At 37.8% G+C, this 22103-nt stretch overlaps 2 protein-coding genes across 12 annotated transcripts in view; both read right to left on the bottom strand.

Moving 5' to 3' along the window:
* LOC134933540 (protocadherin gamma-B1-like) overlaps positions 1–22103 on the bottom strand; it is a 543090-nt gene that overhangs the window by 356797 nt on the left and 164190 nt on the right. The window contains exon 1 of one of the 11 annotated variants that reach the window (XM_063928843.1): positions 4850–7418. The exons of the other annotated variants lie outside the window; for them this stretch is intronic. Within the exon in view, the coding sequence (XP_063784913.1) occupies positions 4850–7261 (2412 nt within the window). The 5' untranslated portion in view covers positions 7262–7418. Of the gene's footprint in view, positions 1–4849; positions 7419–22103 lie in introns of those variants that run through there. 11 annotated transcript variants of the gene reach the window in all.
* LOC134933920 (protocadherin gamma-B5-like) lies at positions 16966–18583 on the bottom strand. Its single transcript, XM_063929466.1, has one exon. It carries the CDS (start codon positions 18581–18583, stop codon positions 17639–17641), a length of 945 nt encoding a protein of 314 aa, XP_063785536.1. The 3' UTR covers positions 16966–17638.

Below are 22103 nucleotides of genomic sequence, written 5' to 3'. Positions count from 1 at the left end.
CTTGTGATTCTGTGAGGAGACCTGCAAAACATGCACTGTGTGGGGTAATGAGGACCGAGTTTGAGAACCTGTGACATAGACTATTATCTTGGAGGAAATGTAAAGAGCCAGGAGCATAAGGAAGTTGTCAGCTGAACTCTAACCTGAGGATTAGTGCTAAATAAAAGTGATCCATCACATGAGAGGCATAATTGCATATAACTGAATATCTACTTATTGACTCAATATCTGAAATCAGTAACTTGGTAGCCATTAGTATCTACTATATATCATAAAATATGGAAACAACTGCATTCATTCAGCTAAGTTTTCACTACAGTACTTCTAAGGATCCATTAATCTCAGTTGCAGCTGTCATCATTAGTAACCCAACTTGAACCAAACTACTGTTGGGTGAAAGAGATTAATCTGTAACATAAATCCCATATATGTATATATATATATATATATATATATATATATATATACAGTATATATATATATACAGTTCTTCGTGGCATCACTCCCACACGGTACGATACTGCTCCGGTGCTCTCCTTGACTCTGCACTTAGCCACGGGTCCTTCACAGAGAAACGATGCAGGCGGCACTCGGAATTCACTGCACAGCACAAGCAGGTAAGTAATAAGTAAGTAATAAGTAAGTAATAACGTTTTGAAGTTTATTCACATCTTCATCAGATTACCATAATCTGATGAAGATGTTAATAAACTTCGAAATAATATTACTTATCTGCTTGTGCTGTGCAGTGAATTCCGAGTGCCCCCTGCTTCATCTCTCTCTCTCTCTCTCTCTCTCTCTCTATATATATATATATATATATACACACACATATGTAAACATACACCTTATGGAACACTGAAGTCACAATGATTGCAATGCCTACAGCATTCACATGATACTACCATCAGGAACAGACAGTACATGTGTTTTGATACTTACCGCCCAGTTGCTGCCCAGAAATGTCTACTTGACATTAGTCTCCATACACATTAGATGTGACACGGATGCAGCTGTGTGCTACTTCAGATGTATCATGTACAGTAGCGCACGCATGTTTTTTTGATTCAGTCGTAAGTGCAGTCATTATGAAATTAGGAGATGTGTCCATTTTAACAGATGCACATGAGTCAGCATAACCCCAACATAGTGTTACCTTCAAAAAGCTACTGGGTTCATATGTATTATTACAGGGCCTATTTATATGAGAGGATCAGTGGATTTGCACTGTATGATTGCGTACTGCAGCAATACGGAACACAGCTTCTGAGCATTTACTGATCCAGCACATGTAACCTGGGTATTCTCTCCCCCACCAACTCCCTCACCTTATAGGCAGAGATTCCCAGCAGTAGACCATGCACAAGTAGTGGTCAATGGTCATGTTTTCATATTTAGATTTGCCTCAAAGGGGATCCAGTGAAGTCTCTCTGGTAATGCCATCTCAAGATAGATTTTGATTTCAGTAACTTTACAGTCCCCATAGAATGATATGGGAACATTTGTAACTGTGGTAGCATGAGATAATAATGGAACCATATGAGAAATCAGTGATTTCTTAATTTTTTCACTTGTTTAACAAAGAGATGCAATGATAACACTGTTCTCATACAAAATGGGGTTATCACTGTTTCATAAATAGACCTGGAAAACAGAAATGCTGCTAGACAAAGAGTGTTTGTTGGTGAATCTCATTTATTCCTACTATGTATATTCATGCAGTGATGGTGTATCTATGTGAGGCGGAGTTAAGTTTGGTGATAGCTAACTCTGGGGTAACATTCATTAAACGTGGATAAGAGCTTTAATACTAAGACATGACATATTTGAATTTCTACTGTAGATTACTATAATTCTGAAAACATCAGTAAGACACAAAATCCCATATGTAATAACCTGCGAGATGCAGGAAGTGCGCAGATGTAAAGTTTAAAAAATTTCAAAGGCAAAACCAGGCTTGTTTGCCATTTGAGTATTTTTTACTTTATATCCAGTGGTGCAGAGAGGGGGGAGCAGGTACTCTTTACCCGAGCCTGGGCCTGTTGGTGGGGCCTGGGTCCTGCTGCCCACTTCTCCATTGTAGCCAGTGCCGGAACTTGGAACAGGGAGAGAGAGGAGTGACTGCTGCAGCAGCAGTCTCTTTCCCAAGCCCAACACACAGTGTTTGCTGCACTGGAAAGAGAGTCAGCTGCAGCAGCAGTCACTCTTCTCTCCCTGAGTCACTGCGTGATGTGCCAGGGGATGGAGGGTGATCGAGCACCCACCTGTGCCCATCTGCCCCCATGCCGGCACCCCCCTTGTGGCTGTACAATACCTATGATTTTTTTAAATATTTCCTAAGGAGGGAGGCTGCATTGGCCATGCCAGCACCTAGCTGTCAGGTCCCCTGTTTACATCTATAGGCTAAATCATCAGAATCATGCAAGTCAGTACCTACAACTTATGGTCCAAGGTGTATCACTAGTATTATAAAACGTTTGGTTAATGAATGTTAATTGAATTTCAACATGTATCAAGTATAAAGCATTGAGATCTAGTAAAGTAAAAACCAACTCCACCTTGATGATTATCATTACTTAACATGGCTTCAGACCATTACTTACAGGTATGGCCACTATTAGTACAATTGTGCTCAGAATGTGTGTACTCAGAACTGAATGTAGCTTGGAGACCACCTTGACGTGTCTCCATCTGCAGGCTAAAGAGACTGCTCGTTATAATACAGGGTGCACTATTTTCAAATAACACAGCTCCTAAACTAAGCTACAGAAAACTATACAACATAAAAAAGTAAAAATACTTAATTATTTATATTATGATGTTCTTAGTGTATGTTACACAAAATTGTTTCATATTTGGTCAACTTAAAATAAGATTTGTTTGATTAGATGAAATTATATATATAAAAAACAAATTCTACTTTTTCCCCTCATTTTAATAACTATAACAATTGCAAGTGCATTAGAAGGTTTAATAGAGTAATTTACTTTTTGTAATTGATTGCTGAGATTCGGCAAATGTCAGTGAGCTGATGAGTATAAAACAGGGTTACAGGGAGAATTGGAACCAGAAAAATGTATTGTAAGACCACTGATTTTACAGGTGTCATCAATTCTCATTGATAATAAGGATTCAAATCTTTGTAAAATATATGTGTTTAAATTTACACAATACGTTATTTTGAGAATATACCAGCAGACTCTAAATTGATCATGAGGTAAGTGCCTGGTGGTTCAGATCCGGATCAAGAAAAAAAATTATAAGTATTCAAATATAATCAATACACTTGAATGGAAAAAAAGTTAGTTTGTTGAGATTCTTACAATTGTATATTCAGTCTGCAATAAAGAAGTAGCTACGGACTTTGAACAATAATTACTATTAAGTTAACACTATACACAGAGTTTTCTTTTATGTAAAATAATATTCTTCAACAGAGCCAAAACTCACACAGTATGCTACCAATAATATAGTATATAGAGATAATCACAACTTGATCATTCATAATGAAAAAAAAAAAAATTCTGAAGAAATAAGCTGATTTTAAAAATCACTATCTTTGTTTCATTGGAAAGTGAAAACTAATAATAAAAAGTTGTGGAGTTTAGAAACTGCTTCACTGTACAAGTGGGAACCAAATAACCCTTTGCTGAAATGCTCTCAAATATAGTTCACCAAGACATACATTATAATGCAGGCAATAAACTATTATTTACCATTTCTCAAATGAATAACAAATGCACTTTAAAGATTACAGAGTCACTTCCCCATTGGAAATTACAGTCTACATTCCCTACCATGTACATATACACACACTGGGATCTATTTTCTGCCATAAGCCAATAGACCTGCCAGTATGTTTTGGGATTGTAGAAAGAAACCTTTGTACCTGGGGGAAGGTCTCGCAAATACTGAGACACTGTACAAACACCACACAGATAGGTGTGAATTAAACAAATGACATAATTGCTGTCAGGCAGTCAAGCTAACTACTGTGCCATGTTACCCCATCAAATATTAAGGGATATTCAAGTTAGGCATCATTTAGGTTTGAATCCATCCATTGGGTCATCAACCAGCACCGTAAATATAACAGCCACAAATCTCTTAAAAACACAGTAGTTAATAGTATTTCAGACAAGTGTTGTATGTAGTATCTGGAGATTCCCTTTTACATGATTTACTTTAAGTTCTAGATTACAGAGCTGTCCTTATGCAATGTTGCTGTGGGAGGCTGTATATCATGGCATTGCCATGATGCAGAGCGCAGCCTCTCACAACCATCAGTCCCCTATTGTAGGCATACATTCACTCGCTCAGGTGTACTCATGCACCTTCTCCCCGCTGCTGACTTCCGTGTGAGTACAAGAATCAGCTACCTCCTAGAATTACCTTCAGCGGTGTATTTAACATGGTGGGTAGCTGGAGCACCGCTACCCACTACCTAATGTGGCTCCCCTGGTTGTGTCTTTGATGTGTGAGCAGGCACCGATGCGAATGCATTGCGGGCAATGATTAAGGACACATCTGTATATGTACTTTAAGAGCTAAGAAACATTAATTAAAATGACATCAACACACATCAAGGTTATTTCACATGTTTAAATATTGTTTTTTAGACTTATTCAGAACAATAAATGTCAACACACACAACCGTAATATACAATAATATTTTACTTATCTCCTAAGTTAAATCATTTGCATTATACCAAACAATTTGAATTATTTGCCATTTAATAAAAGCTCACATACTGTATGTCAGATACAGAAGCCTAAAAGAATTTAATAAAATGAACTTTATGTCTTATAGGAAATCTCACATAACATACTCTTTGTGATAAAAACTCACCTCATCACTGATTGGAAATGTATCTTTCCCAAGTCCTGAATCATCAGCATCAATGAGATTCTCTACAGGGACATTTTGATTTGGATTCCTATAAGTAAAGTCACTTTCACTGGAGTCCAAAGCCACACACACATTGTACGAGAGGGGAAATGGTAAAGATCCATCACTATACATGGAGAGCATCCTGGGATCAACTGGAGGATACAGATTTGTACTTAGAGAAGTAAAGGTTGGAGAAGGTTTTGATTCTTTGCATTTTGATATAATGACCAACATAACAGTTACAATAAATAGCAAGGTTATGAGAGCAAGTGCAATCACTAAGTAAAACTGCAGATTGGATTGGGGATCTTCATCTTTGATATGATTACTGAGTTTAGGAACCACCTGTTGGAAATTATCTGCAATAATGAGACTTAAGGTGACTGTAGCTGAAAGAGATGGGTCTCCATTGTCCCTCACCATCACCACCACCTTGTGGTTCAATATATCCTTCTCATGAAAGACACGTGATGTCCTGATTTCACCCGTGTGCTGACTGATGGCAAAGTGAGATGGTTCTGACACTTGTATGAAGTGATACGAGAGCCAAGCATTATGCCCAGAGTCTGCATCCACTGCAACCACCTTAGTTATTAAGGATCCTTGTTCAGAGGCAAAAGGGACCATCTCAAACATAGCTGGGCCACCACTGTCTGCTGATGGGTATAAAATCTTTGGTGCATTATCATTCTGATCCACTATGCGGATAATAAGTGTTGCATTGCTGCTCAGAGATGGGGATCCATTGTCTCTAGCACTTACTTGTATTAGAAATTCCTTGTGCTGCTCATAATCAAATGATCTTTGAGCATAGAGAACCCCAGTCTCTATATTCATGGAGAGATAAACAGATACTGGGAGATCTTCTGTATTAGTGCTGGAAATAGAATAAATAACTTTAGCATTGTCTCCAGTATCAGGATCTAATGCTTGTACACTGTATATTGAGGCTCCAGGTAAATTGTTTTCTGGCACATAAGCAACATAAGTAGATTTCATAAATATTGGTTGATTGTCATTGACATCTGATATTTCCAATTTGATTGTTCTTCTGCTGGAAAGTGGGGGAGATCCTCTGTCAGTAGCTTCAATTGTGATGTTATAACTAGATAATTTCTCTCTGTCCAGATGAGTTCTTGAAACTATCCTGTAGTAACTGTCAGAAGAAAGTAAATCAAAAGGGATTTCTTCTATAATGTTACAGTCAACTTCTCCATTTTCTGCAGAATCTAGATCATGGACTTCGATCAGAGCTATCATTGTACCTGGCTCACAATCCTCAGGAATAGGACTAGAGAATGATGTGATAGATATCTCTGGAACATTGTCATTCTCATCTGTTACTTCTATCAATACTTTGGAATGGGCAACAAGACCACCTCCGTCCTTTGCTTGTACAGAGAGTTCGTAGTTGTTTAAAACTTCAAAATCTAAATATCTAATTGTTTTAATTTCTCCATTTGCAGGGTGAATACTAAAAATCCCTGTATGATGGAGATCTCCTGAGGTTTTAGTGAAAGAATATGTGATCTCAGCATTTATCCCTTCATCTTTGTCAGTTGCATTTAATACAATAACTGTAGAGTTAATTGGAATATTTTCTTTTAGGGTGACTTTATACATGTCCTGAGTAAATGTAGGAGCATTATCATTACCATCAGTAACAATGACCTTTACCAAAGCAGTCCCAGACTTCACTGGGTTTCCTCCATCCAAGGCTGTAATAATCAGTTCATGGACATTTTGTGTTTCCCTATCTAAAGATTTCTCTAACACAAGCTCTGGAGATTTACTCCCATCACTGCTGATTTTCTCACTCAGTGTAAAATACTGATTGTCACTGAGCCTGTATGTCTGTACTGAATTAATACCAATATCTGGGTCTTCTGCATTTTGTAATACAAATCTGGCTCCTAGTGATGTAAATTCAATAACTTCCAAAATAATTTTATTATGAAAAAAATATGGATTATTATCATTTACATCCTGAATTTCAACTTTGACTTTAAAATTTTTAAATGGATTTTCAACCACAGCATCAAAGGTTAGGAAGCAGGTAGCTGCTGCCCCACACAGTGTCTCTCTGTCTATCCTGTCCTTAATGTACAGATTTCCATTATCTACATTTACATAAAAATATTTCTCTGATACACGAGATACAATTCTCAGTTTTCTAGATGAGAGCTGTTTAATATCTAATCCAATGTCTTCTGCAATATTTGCTATAACAGAGTCTTTTCTCATCTCTTCTACAATAGAATAATGAATCTGACCAGAGACTGAATGACACAGCCATGATAATAAGAAGGGAAATATTACTTGCCATCTGATTCCTTTGTATGTCTGTGTGTGAGTTTTCATCATTTGCATCTAAAATCTTTTGCAGAATATCCTTTTAAAAGGCTAGTATCTGTAATCCAGTGATTACGAAATATCCTCCAAAATCCTAATTTGTTTGATCTAGAATAATGTAAATAATATCCTGCATTCTGTGTAGAGAGAATCCAGAAAATGGCTGAGTGTCTTCTTGCAGATCTGCAGTGTGTGTGAGTGATGAAAATACCAGTGGATATCTAGTTCTGTATTATTTTCCTTATTGGTCAAACAGCGGCGCTCTGAGGTGAAAATGTGGAACTGCAGTTCTATGAAACTATTTCTTAAAGTGCTTTAAGAATTATCCAAATATTAAATGTATTTTTTATTTTAAGCTTTGTAGTCTAAGAATCTTTTTGTTAAGTCTTATTTATTTAAATTCTAAACACATACATAGTTCAGCTTTATAAATAAAAATTTTTAAATTTTTTGTACATGCACACTATTTTGTGAGAATAAAAAAATAAGCAGTTTCAGTTATTTGTCAAATTTACACAATAAACTGCATAAAATGCATAACTAGGTTCCAATTGCAACAAATATCTAATATTAGATTTATAGTTCAGGAGTAGAAGTGCTGCTCACTAGAATTGTTCCTTAACAGCCAATAGTTCATACAGATTTGTTCTCATATATCTAGCCTCAGTAAGACATGCAGCACAAGAAGCCTGGCATGAGTGACCTGCCAGGTCCTGTGCAACTCTGCTAGCATTGGGCTTTTTTTGTCATTTTAGTCACAACGCAATGTGACTAAGGCTGTACTGATTAATTTGCTATGTGACATTTTCATATCTAAGTGTGACTGATAGAGAAAGTTTTAATACCAGAGATCTGCAGGCTATATTTACTCAATAAAATACAAATGCTGCTATAGAAAGAGTGGATAATATTTCAGTTCCTATTTTGAGGACTGTTATTAATACAATCATAAGCCACTGGCACACACAGGGGGGGGGGGTTTCTGAGTACCTGGAAACCCCCTCTGTCAAACGGCAGGCGTGGGCACCATATCATTAAGCCCTGCCCCTCAAGGAAAAATTCTGCAATTTATGGGTCAATAAGGAGGGAGTGGAGCCAATGTGATACAATTCCATTAGAATTGCATAATTTTGGCCCCAACCCCTCCCAATTGACCCACAAATCATTGTATTTTGCTGCTCGGGGGAGGGGCCTTATGATGGTGCCCATCTACATACTTCTGCCGCTGCAAGGTGAAAGTGATAAAAAGTGAGTGTGTGCCTGTGTGTGTGTGTGTGTGTGTGTGTGCGTGTATGTGTGTACATATATATCCATATATATATATATGTATGTTTGTGCGTATGTGTGTGTATGTGTGCGCGCAATGTATGTGTGACATATACATATGTGTGTATATATGTATGTATGTATGTATGTATGTGTATATTTATATAATGTGCGTATATATATATATATATATATATATATATATAAATAAAGAAACCCCCCTGTAAAAATCCTGCATTTGACACCAATAAGGAGCACTAAATATTACATCTTATCTTTGCCAGCAATATACTATCAAGCAGATGTAACCTGCCAGCTCTGTGTAGTGGGATAGTTTGGTGACATCTAAATCTGTGGTACAGGTTACAGACAGTGGATACCAGCTTTAACATTCTATGTAGTAGTTCTCATTGATTCTAATGCTGCATGTTACCCAGAATACTTGTACATGTATAAGACAATCTCTATTGCTAGTAGTGTATGATGTAGGGTTAATAAGATTTTCAATATACAGTATATACAGTATATAAGGCAGGATGTACTAAGTGACATCACTGCCCATCGCCACCGATCATCACTATGCTAATCGCATATGTGCTTACACACGCAATTAACATTGCGAAGGTCAGCTCTTCTGATCACAACTTTAATCTGCTGGCTATAACAGAAACATGGCTCACACAATCAGACACTGCCTCCCCTGCAGCACTGTCACATGGTGGTTTCCACTTCTCACACACATCTAGGCCTAATAATAGTAAAGGTGGTGGGGTCGGAATCTTACTGTCACAGTTTTTCACATACACTGTTCTACCTCAGGTTCCATCACTCGCATTCACCTCATTTGAAGTTCACTCTATCAGGATTTTCACCCCCTTCTCTCTGCGTGTTGCAGCTATCTATCGCCCTCCTGGGCAACCTAAACAACAATTTCTAGAAGATTTCTCTGCCTGGCTCCCACACTTCTTATCCTCTGACATCTCCACCATCATTATGGGCGATTTCAATATAGCTCTTGACAGTCCACAATCTATTCATGCATCCAAACTCCTCTCTCTAACCTCCTCTCTTGGCCTAACCCAACGGTCCGACTCCTCTACTCACCATGAGGGCCACTGCCTTGATCTTGTGTTCACCAGGCTCTGCTCAGTTTCCGAATTCACTAACACTCCTTTCCCTCTCTCTGATCACAAGCTGATCACCTTCACAATCTCTTCTATTACTTTAAATTCTAGGACACTAAAACCAAGCAAGCCTCCTCTAACCCGCAGAAATACTAACAATATACATTTTCAACAACTTTCCACTTCTCTGCAACAACTGCTCTCACCAATCTCGACATTTACTACACCTGACACTGCTGTATCACACCTGCACCAGACCCTAGAGAGTGCCCTTGATGAAGTGTCTCCAGCTACCCATCACACTCCACGTAGGCTTAGATGCCAACCATGGCACTCTAAATCAACAAGACACCTACAAAAACTGTCACGTAAAGTAAAACGTCAGTGGCGGAAATCTCAGAATCCAAGTGACTTTCCCACATATAAGACTACCTACCACTCCTATCGTCAGGCCCTGGACACTGCCAAATAAACATATTTCTAATCTCTCATCTCTTATCATGCCAACAACCCCAAGCGACTTTTTAATACATTTAAATCACTTCTTTACCCTCCCTCACCTCCCCCACTAGCTACTATCCGTGCACAAGAACTTGCTTCCTACTTCAAGGATAAGATTGATAAAATCCGAGATGAAATGGTATGCTCTAACTCAACCAGTGACCTGCTCAATTCCCTACATGAACCCTCTGGCAATTTCTCTTCATTTGATCCCACAAGTGAAGATGAAGTATCAACACTCTTTTCATCCTCCTACTCCACTACCTCTCCTCTTGATCCTATACCCTCACAGGTCAGTAAAACTTTGTCTCCTGTGCTTATCCCAACCTTAACTAAAATCTGTAATCTCTCTCTCTCTACTGGTATCTTTCCCTCTCTGTTTAAACATGTAGTCATTACTCCCATTCTAAAAAAACACAACTCTGACCCAAACACACTCTCTAACTACTGTCCCATTTCTCAGCTACCCAGTCCCTCCAAGCTACTTGAGAGGCTTGCCTACACTCGCCTTACACACTTTCTTAACTCGCACAACTTATTGGATCCACTTCAGTCAGGCTTTCGTGCCCAACACTCCACAGAGACGGCACTGACCAAAGTAGTGAATGATCTAGTCACTGCTAGATCAAAAGGCCATTACACACTACTTATTCGTCTAGATCTCTCTGCTGCTTTTGACACTGTTGACCTCTCTCTTCTCATACAAACACTACAATCCCTAGGTCTTCAGGACACAGCCCTTTCTTGGTTCTCATCCTACCTATCTAATCGCTCTTTCAGTGTTCACTTCTCTGATTCTACCTTCTCTTCTCTACCTCTATCAGTTGGAGTACCGCAAGGCTCAGTCTTAGGTCCTCTGCTTTTCTCAATCTATACCTCCTCTCTTGGTAAACTAATCAGCTCCTTTGGATTTCAGTATCATTTGTATGCTGATGATACTCAAATCTACCTATCCTCCCCAGATTTGTCACCACCAGTACTGGCTCGTGTCACTGGATGCCTGTCTGCCATTTCATCTTGGATGTCATCTCGCCACCTCATACTCAACATTTCCAAAACCGAATTAATTATTTTCCCACCAGCTAAGAGTAGTTACCAACCTGATATCTCTATAACTGTTGACAATGCAACTATCCACCCCACCCCACAAGCTCGTTGCCTAGGTGTCACCCTTGACTCTGAACAGTCCTTTGTTCCACACATTCAATCTGTCTCTAAATCATGTTACATGCACCTTAAAAACATATCCAAAATACGCCCTTATCTTACACAAGACACTGCAAAAACTCTAATCCATGCACTCATCATCTCCCGCATTGATTATTGTAATAGTCTCCTTACTGGTCTTCCCAAACATAGGCTATCACCATTTCAATCCATTTTAAATGCAGCTGCGAGGCTAATCTTCCTCGCCAGACGTTCTTCATCTGCTGATCCGCTCTGTCAGTCCCTCCATTGGTTACCGGTATTCTACCGTGTCAAATATAAAATACTTTTACTTACATACAAGGCTATTAACCAAACTGCACCATCATACATCTCCTCACTCATCTCAAAATATCTCCCTACCAGACCTCTCCGCTCTGCACAAGATCTGCGTCTCTCATCCACATGTATTACCTGTTCCCACTCAAAATTACAGGACTTTACCCGGGCTTCACCCACTCTGTGGAATGCACTCCAACGCACAATAAGACTCTCCTCTAGTCTCCAAACCTTTAAACGTTCTCTGAAAACTCATCTCTTCAGACAAGCCTACCAAATTTCAGACCCACACACATAACCTTCACAGCTTCCCTATCAAGTTACATCCCCTCTGTACAGTCCACATAAACTCACATTTTGTCTTCCAACATTGCTGGGTGATCATATCATATACAACCCATTAAGAACCTAGCAACCTGGGGAACCATTATGTGACAGGTAGCATCTATCCTTGTGTATCAATGCCTATTTCCCTATAGATTGTAAGCTTGCGAGCAGGGCCTTCCTACCTCTGTCTGTCTGTCTGTCTTTGCCCAGTTTTGTTCTATAATTGTTGTTCTAATTGTAAAGCGCAACGGAATATGCTGCGCTATATAAGAAACTGCTAATAAATAAATAAATCATTTGCGATCTCCGGAGGCTCCCTGACTTCAGGGTTTCAGCTCCGAGAGCCATTCTGCGCATGTACAGTGTGATGACTGCAGCCACGGGGAATGCTGGGAGGAATCTAATCAGATCCCTCACACCAGTGCTGCGGAGAGAAGCCCACAGGCTTCTATGGGGTATTGCCAGCAAAAGCCGGTGATTCCCTCCATGGCACTGTCCCGGCAGCCGTGGGTTAGTACAATTGGAAAATGTGGTCAACGGTGGTTAACCACATTTTCCGTTTAGTACATCCCGCCCATAGTGAGTATAAAAGATGGCCTGTAAGGTTAATATTCAGTGTCAATGCCAAGACATTCAGTGGTGTCATTAATCCATGGCATGGGCCACATATTCCACTATAACTAAAATCACTTTGCTCAGAATGTGCGAGCCACCCAGGGCCAGCCCAACCATTAGGTGAACCTAGGCAGTAAGGTGGTTCCTAAAACATTGGATGAGCTACACAATGTCACTGATCCAGTGTTTTATATGCTCACATGACACCACCACACCAAGTGACCAAGCAGATAGATTTTTCATGAAGCTGTTCGGCTCCTGGTCTACACAATTATTAAGCTTCCAACTATAATCATCACAATTTAATGATACAAAATACAGAGACTTAACAGACACTCTTATAGTTGAATAATCACTAGCAATGAGTTAACACTATACAATACATTGAGTTTTCTTATAAAACTATGCAGTTCAGCAGAGTAAACAATCACACTGCGTGCTACTGTATGTAAACTACTATATAGGAGACATTTATAAGTTATGTTTAACAGGCCTACAAATAAAAGAAATGATTATGAGTTATATAAACAGTTAATATATATATAATCTATATATGTAAATCAGCTCTATATACAGTAAGTACACTCCACATGAAAATGTGAGTAATTTGGAAAATGATTCCTCAGGTACATGTGACTAAACCAAATAACACTTTGTCAAATACAGTATGTTGTTTGAACACATATTGGATTCCTATAACGTTAGGATATTTCACATATCCAGCAAACGATTATGATCTCCCTAAAATAAGATATTATGTAAATCAATTACCAAGTTTTGTCATTTGCACGCTACCAATACCAAATAATTATTATAATTTGGCATTGGAGGACTTCGCACATCAGCCAGGTCTTAATAGGCAGATTCAATTAAATATCAGTATTCTCTCATCAAATAATAATGCAAATAGTACCATTGTCTATCTAATAGGAAACCTCACCTAACATTTGTTTACACAAACTCACCTGACCACCTGTTTTTTTCTAATGCCACTAACATTATTGTTGTTACATAAACTCACCTGACCACTTGTTTCTTTTCTAATACCACTAACATTCACAGGGGTTACATAAACTCCCCTGACCACATGTTTCTTTTCTAATACCACTAACATTCACAGGGGTTACATACACTCACCTGACCACATGTTTCTTTTCTAATGCCACTAACATTATCGGTGTTACATAAAACTCACCTGACCACATGTTTCTGTTCTAATACCACTAACATTCGCAGGGGTTACATAAACTCACCTGACCACCTGTTTATTTTCCAATACCATAATAATCAAGAAGTGCAGATATTTTCCCCAAATATCATTGGCTGTGTTTCTTCCTATTAAATAGTTTTATTCAGAAGGGGCTAACTAAGGTGCTACCTAAATCTAGCGTAAAGTTCACTAAAAGTGGGCAACAGCTCCAATGTTGCTAATGCTACTATATGTTAAAAAATAACTTTAATTATTTCAGCATATACAAAAAGTTGCAAGACATCTCTTTCCGTATATCCACAATTTAGTAAATATTAAAAACAGATTGTAAAACCAGAAAACGTAAAGACATCATGCCACCAGGTACAGTACTACATAGTTTTTTTTATTATTTTATTACTTAGTGGCCTTTGCACTTCGTATATAATTACTTTGTTACCTCATATGCTCAATGTATGGCCAAGGTACTGTATGGCACTTAATGTAATGCCCTGTCTATCTCCTTAGCTCTTTCCCAAGCTTGCATCTTCCATTTGACATATATAAAGGACCATTATGTGTGCTGTAATCTGCCCCAGGACAGGACATAGACCAAGAGGACCTGGTGATAATTTTTTTTTTTTAAATGTTATGCTTATGGAACTAAACTACCATTTTAAGACCTCCTGTAGGTGAAGTAAAATACAAGGTGTGCTAGATTCAGTGTCTGTAGCAACAAAGCTACAGAAAATAAAAGTAAAAAATTAAAACAGATAACAAAAGAAATACTAATATTATGGAGTTATTTGGTTCAACTAATAACTCAAGTATATTGGGGGTCATTCTGAGTTGTTCGCTCGTTATTTTTCTGTCGCAAAGGAGCGATTAGTCGCTAATGTGCATGCGCAATGTCCGCAGTGCGACTGCGCCAAGTAAATTTGCTATGCAATTAGGAATTTTACTCACGGCATTACGAGGGTTTTTCTTCGTTCTGGTGATCGTAATGTGATTGACAGGAAGTGGGTGTTTCTGGGCGGAAACTGGCCGTTTTATGGGTGTGTGTGAAAAAACGCTACCGTTTCCGGGAAAAACGCGGGAGTGGCTGGAGAAACGGAGGAGTGTCTGGGCGAACGCTGGGTGTGTTTGTGATGTCAAACCAGGAACGACAAGCACTGAACTGATCGCAGATGCCGAGTAAGTTTGGAGCTACTCAGAAACTGCTAAGAAGTGTCTATTCGCAATTCTGCTAATCTTTCGTTCGCAATTTTGATAAGCTAAGATTCACTCCCAGTAGGCGGCGGCTTAGCGTGTGCAAAGCTGCTAAAAGCAGCTTGCAAGCGAACAACTCGGAATGACCACCATTGTTCCTTTGATTTGAAAAACTTATGTAAGAGTAAAAATCTCTCTGTGAATGCTCCAATAATATTCATATTCTGCCAATTTACAGGATATTTTGGATTACTCTTCAATTTCAAATATAATCAATGCAATTTATTAAATGAAAAGCCACTTTGTTGGAACATTTTCAATATCAGCCAGCAATGAAGAAGTAACTATGGATACAGTAACACAAGTAGAACTGAGCTAATACTAAATAATGATCTACTACAGTACAGCAGAGCACACTGAGGGAAGATATGCTAAGCCTTGGAAAGTGATAAAGTAGAGAGAGATAAACTACCAAACAATTGGATCCTGTCATTTTTATCTCTCTCCACTTTATCTCTCTCCAAAGTTAGTACATATGCCCCATGGTTTGCTACAGTACATAAGGTACAGAAGGAGATGATAAAAAGTTATTCAGTCATTATTCAATGAATTCATTTGTAGTATGAAAATCAGAACACAACTTACAAGTATCAAAATCATTATTTTAATGGAGATTGAACACTAATATTAAAAATAGGTTTAAAACCTTAATGTGAAATCATATAAGTAACAACAAAATTCAACATCTCTAGGTTTAGGCTTCATGTTTTTAAATAAATGAAACAACTAATGCATTGCAACATCATCTGATGGTCATATCAGTTTACAGTGTACTGTAGTTCTATAAACAAGGAGCACATTGCTAACCAAGTAACACTATGCAGAGCTGGACAATCTCCCAAATATAATATTGATCATGAATAAAGAACACTTTCCAATACAGAGAATATATTACAATAGTCCTCCAGCTCCTAAGACCTTCTATCTTTAATACATGAAACTCTATAGATACCATATTGATGAGGACCCTCAATTTAGGATTCCAAATTTAGTTTAAACACTTTAACTATAGAACCCCTAAAATTACAGAGTCACAAGAGGTTTTAAATGTGAAATGGGGAAGGGGAGATGGAGAGCACCTTTAATGTAATTTTCATTTATTGATAGACTATGTAATACTAAAGACTAAGAAACAACTGTAACAATGGCTAATACAACATTACTATTATAATGCAACTAGTGATATAATATGCAAATGATTATTATTTTTATGCAAAAGGTTAAATTTTATATCTGTGAAACCTCACATGACATTTTCTATGTTACCAAACCTCACCTCACCTCAACACGGTTTGCAGAGGTTTCGTTCCCATGTCCGGAATCATCAGCATCAATGAGATTCTCTACAGGGACATTTTCATTTGGTTTCCTATAAGTAAAGTCACTTTCACTGGGATCCAAAGCCACACACACATTGTACGAGTAAGGAAATGGTAAAGATCCATCACTATACATGGAGAGTACCCTGGGATCCACTGGAGGATACAGATTTGTACTTAGAGAAGTAAAGGTTGGTGAAGGTTTTGATTTGCATTTTGATATAATGACCAACAAAACAGTTACAATAAATAACAAGGAAATGAGAGCAAGTGTGATCACTAAGTATGACTGTAGATTGGATTGGGGATCTTCATCTTTGAGTTGATTGCTAAGTTTTGGAACCACCTGTTGGAAATTATCTGCAACAATGAGACTTATGGTGACTGTAGCTGAAAGAGATGGGTCTCCATTATCCTTGACCATTACCACAACTTTGTGATTCAATATATCCTTATCATGAAAGACACGTGATGTCCTGATCTCACCAGTGTGCTGACTGATGCTAAAGTGAGATGGTTCTGACACTTGTATGAAGTGATATGAGAGCCAAGCATTATGTCCAGAGTCTGCATCCACTGCAACCACCTTAGTTATTAATGATCCTTGCTCAGAAGCAAAAGGGACCATCTCAAACACAGCTGGGCCACCACTGTCTGCTGATGGGTACAAGATCTTTGGTGCATTATCATTTTGGTCCATTATATGGATAATTAGCATTACATTACTGCTCAGAGATGGGAATCCATTGTCTCTAGCAGTTACTTGTATTAGAAATTCCTTGTGCTGCTCATAATCAAATGTTCTTTGAGCATAGAGAACACCAGTCTCTATATTCATGGAGAGATAAGAAGATATTGAGAGATCATCTGTATTATTGCTGAATAGTGAATAAATTATTTTAGCATTATCTCCAGTATCAGGATCTGATGCTTGTACACTGTATATTGAGGCTCCAGGTAAGTTGTTCTCTGGCACAAAAGCAACATAAGTAGATTTAATGAATATTGGTGAATTATCATTAATATCTGATATATCCAATTTGATTGTTCTTCTGCTGGAAAGTGGGGGAGATCCTCTGTCAGTAGCTAATACTGTGATGTTATAGCTAGATACTTTCTCTCTATCCAAATTAGTTCTTAAAACTATACTATAATAACCTTCAGATGACATTAAAACAAAAGGTATTTCTTCTATAATATTACAGTCAACTTCTCCATTTTCTCCTGAATCTAGATCATGAACTTCAATCAGAGCTATCATTGTACCTGGCTCACAATCCTCAGGAATAGGAGTAGAGAATTAATTGATAGATATCTCTGGAACATTGTCATTTTCATCTCTTACTTCTATCAATACCTTGGAATGAGCAACAAGACCACCTCCATCCTTTGCTTGTACAGAGAGCTCATAGTTCGTTATTACTTCAAAGTCCAAATGTTTAATTATTTTTATGTCACCATGTATAGGGTGAATACTAAAAATCCCTGTATGATGAAGATCTCCTGAGGTTTTAGTGAAAGAATATGTGATCTCTGCATTTATCCCTTCATCTCTGTCAGTTGCATTTAGTACAATTACTGTGGAGTTAATTGGAATATTTTCTTTTAGGGTGACTTTATACATGTCCTGAGTAAATGTAGGAGCATTATCATTACCATCAGTGACAATGATCTTTACCAAAGCAGTCCCAGACTTCACTGGGTTTCCTCCATCCAAGGCTGTAAAAATCAATTCATGAACATTTTGTGTCTCTCGATCTAAAGGTTTCTCTAATACAAGTTCTGGAGATTTACTCCCATCACTGCTGATTTTTTCACTCAGTGTAAAATGCTGATTGTCACTGAGCTTGTATGTCTGTACTGAATTCATACCAATATCAGGGTCTTCTGCATTTTGTAGTACAAATCTGGCTCCTAGTGATGTAAATTCAATAACTTCCAAAATAATTGTGTTATGGAAAAAATATGGAAAGTTATCATTTACATCCTGAATTTCAATTCTGACCTTAAAAATTTTAAAGGGATTTTCAACCACAGCATCAAAGGTTAGGAAGCAGGTAGCTGCTGCCCCACACAGTGTCTCTCTGTCTATCCTGTCTTTAATGTACAGATTTCCATTATCTAGATTTATATAAAAATATTTCTCTGATACACGTGATACAATTCTCAGTTTTCTAGATGAGAGCTTTTTAATATCTAATCCAAGGTCTTCTGCAATATTTGCTATAACAGAGTCTTTTCTCATCTCTTCTACAATAGAATAATGAATCTGACCAGAGACTGAATGACACAGCCATGATAATAAGAAGGGAAATATTACTTGCCATCTGATTCTTTTGTATGTCTGTGTAGGAGGTTTCATCTTTTGCTTCTGAAATCTTTCTCAAAATATCCTTTTAAAAGGTTTGTAGCTGTAATCCAGTGATTAGGAAATATCCCAAATAAATCCTTATTTGCTTGATCCCATTTTTCAGGAGAATATGACAAAAATATCTTTTTGTCTTAGTACTGTATGTGAGACTCTAGAAAATGGCTGTATGTGTCTTCCTGCAGATCTGCAGTGTGTGTGAATGATATAAATACCAGTGGATCTCCAGCTCTGTATTCTTTTCCTTATTGGTTAAACAGCGGCGCTCTGAGGTGAAAATGTGGAATTGCAGTTCTATGAAATAAATTCTTAAAGTACAGTACTTTATGAATTAGCCAAACATTTTGTGATTTTATTTGTACAATTTTAAGCATTGTAGTCTAAGAATCATTTTATTGTGTCTTATTTATTTAATTTAAAAATACATATTATTGATTTTGGCTTTCTAAATCACAGAATGATTTTTTTTACATATTGTTTGTAAAAGTAAAAAAATACATAATTTCTTTCATTTGGCAAATGTACTCAATAAACGGCATAAAATTTATGGCAAGTAATAGTGCAACACATTGGAACTTTTCATGCCTTTTCTAACAGCCAGTTGTTCATATAGTTTTGTTGGCTGCTGCTCTTCCTATTAAGCATGTCTGTACTGTATTGTATATAGAATATAAAAGTGTCAGTCACTTTAATTAGACATTATGCCATGTTTCTGAATGTTTTCATATGGCATTACTTATAGACAGCTGCAGGTTACATTTATGTAATCTAACCAAATACTACTATACAAAGAGTGGCTGGTGGTAATTTCTAGCACAGTTCCTGATTTCAGACTGCCATCATTTCAATTATAAAGGGCAGATTTGTAAAAAACAGGAGAGAGATATGGTAGAGAGAAATAAAGTAGTCACCAATCGGCTGCCATGTTACAGACTTTGTTTGAAAAATGATGGCTAGGAGAAGATTGGTTGGGACTTTATCTCTCCCTAAGCTTTGATAACTATTCACCTTAATGTTATATCTCATTTTTGCTGGCAATGTACAGTATTATCAAGCAGAGGTATCGTGACAGCTCTATGGAGGGGACTAGCTTGGTGAGACATATGTAGTGAAGCTCAGCTTGGCTGTCACTAGGTGCACCTGTGATCTGTTTGGCATGGTGTGATCATGGGTGTAAATAGCCCAGCATACCAAGTTGAACCCGCGGAACATGTGCCACTGTGGCTGTGCCGTGGATGAATGAATGCGGCTACATCTGTATCTCAATCTAGGGTATAGTTAACTAAAGTGAAATCCAAATTTAATAATAAAACATGCTATCGTTCATTGTATCCAATGCTGCATGGTACCCAGAACACTTGTACATGTAAAACACAAGCTCTATCACTAGTAGTTTATGATGTTCAGTTAATAAGAATTTCAGTAAACAGTATATCCAGTATATAGTGAGTATAAAACATGGCCTGTATGGTAATATACAATGTCAACTCCATGACATTCACCCCTTAGCATGCAGTGGTGTCATCAAACATGGAATACAGATGTGACTGCACTGATATTACCAATGAATGAGTCCTGCGAGTGGCTGCATCATGATTGTGACTAGCCGCTGCAAGCTGCAGGCTGTTCATGGAAGTGTACACACCATTCGATCCTATGGATTGTTGGTGCATGCACAGTGCGCATGCACACCCATGGGCATGCTATTCACAGCAAACCAGTCATGGTCACCACAAATAGGATGAAGGAGGACACATTTGATGGCAACTGTTAACTAAAATCAATTGTCTTAGAATGTATGAGCCACCCAGGACTGGCCAAACCATTAGGCGAAGCTAGGCAGTAAGGTGGTTCCTAAAACACTGTATGAGCAACACAATGTAACTGATCCAGTGTTTCTTATGCTCTTATGGTACCCCCACATCAAGCAACAGTCACTGACATGGAGAAGCCAAGCTGCTGCTTGTCAATATCAGTGTTAAGCTGGGACTGTTGGCAATGATGAAACAGCCACATACCCAGCATAAGGTGTGAAGCAACAACCCCCACCTTCCATGTGCTATGGTAGGCAGCAGCTGGAGTAAAGGCACAAAGCTGGAGGGGTGGTTAATACTTCTGGAGCTTCTATTCTGGTTTCAGAATACAAGGAATCAGAACTACATGTATTTGGAGACCACTTGTAGATGACTCTCCACAGGGGTGGATTGGGGACTGAAAGTGGCCCTGGAAAAAATTGTAGAAGTGGCCTTATATGGGCAGCAAAAGAGGTATACCGTGTAACCATGGCAGCAGCACCAGCCCACACATGTCAACAGACATAACAGGTACCACATGCACATCTGCCCACCAAGAAACTTCCCTGTGGACCCTATGGCCAATCCGCCCCTGACTCTTCACCTCTGATAAGGAGAGCCACCTTATCACATACAGAATTCTGTATATTCATATAGTATACATTCTGTATATGGACAATCATAATACCAACATACAGGATTATAACAGTGTTGGCAGTATTACTGCAAACATGCTGCATTACCAGCATGTCTATGGTTATGCTGCCAACACTGTTATAATGCTTCAAGCTGCATTTTATTTTTGTAGGTACTGTATACTGATGCTTGTATATTGCTGCTGATCTCCTGCTTATTGACATTATAATATCCCATTCACACTACAATTTTATAGCTGCTAAACTGAGCTGCAGAAGACATTACAATATTGAAATAAAATTCCAATGCTCTTTGTGAATGTTAGAATTTTTTTCACATTTAGTAAATTTATCATTTAGATTTACTTTGGGTTAGATAAACTTATATACAGTAAAAGGTCCTGATGCTACCTTCTATTTAACTGCTTTTTAAAGGAATTCTAAAGAAATTGATTTGGAAGGTTAAATATCTTAATTTACTGTTTATCATTTATTTACAGTGTCAATGGGATTCGAAAAATGTAAGTGAGCTGATAAGTAGACAATGAGTATTAGAACCACAAAAAAATATATTGTAAGACCACTGATTTTCCACTGACCAACAAATCTCTATTAATATTAAGATATCTACTATACAGAATATATTTTTTTACAATTTGCTAAATAAATTATTCTTTCAAAATGGAGACACACTGTGCATTGACAATACAATAGGTGTGTGATGTTTCAGATACTGATCTACAATATTTTTTAGCTTATACATATAATCATCACAATTTAGTGGTACAAATATCACTTTGTATAGACTCTAATACTTCCAAAATTACTTGCGTTGAGTTGACACTATACATTTTAGTTTCTTATAAGACTATGGGCCTAATTCAGACCTGATCGCTTGCTAGGGTTTTTTTGCAGTCCTGCGTTCACATAGACACCGCCTACAGGGGAGTGTATTTTAGCTTTGCAAGT

Source organism: Pseudophryne corroboree, chromosome 6 (assembly GCF_028390025.1).
Source record: "Pseudophryne corroboree isolate aPseCor3 chromosome 6, aPseCor3.hap2, whole genome shotgun sequence".
In the NCBI taxonomy this organism is placed as follows: Eukaryota; Metazoa; Chordata; class Amphibia; order Anura; family Myobatrachidae; genus Pseudophryne; species Pseudophryne corroboree.
The sequence above is the reverse complement of the archived record's forward strand: the minus strand, read 5'-3'. Positions and strand labels throughout refer to the sequence as shown.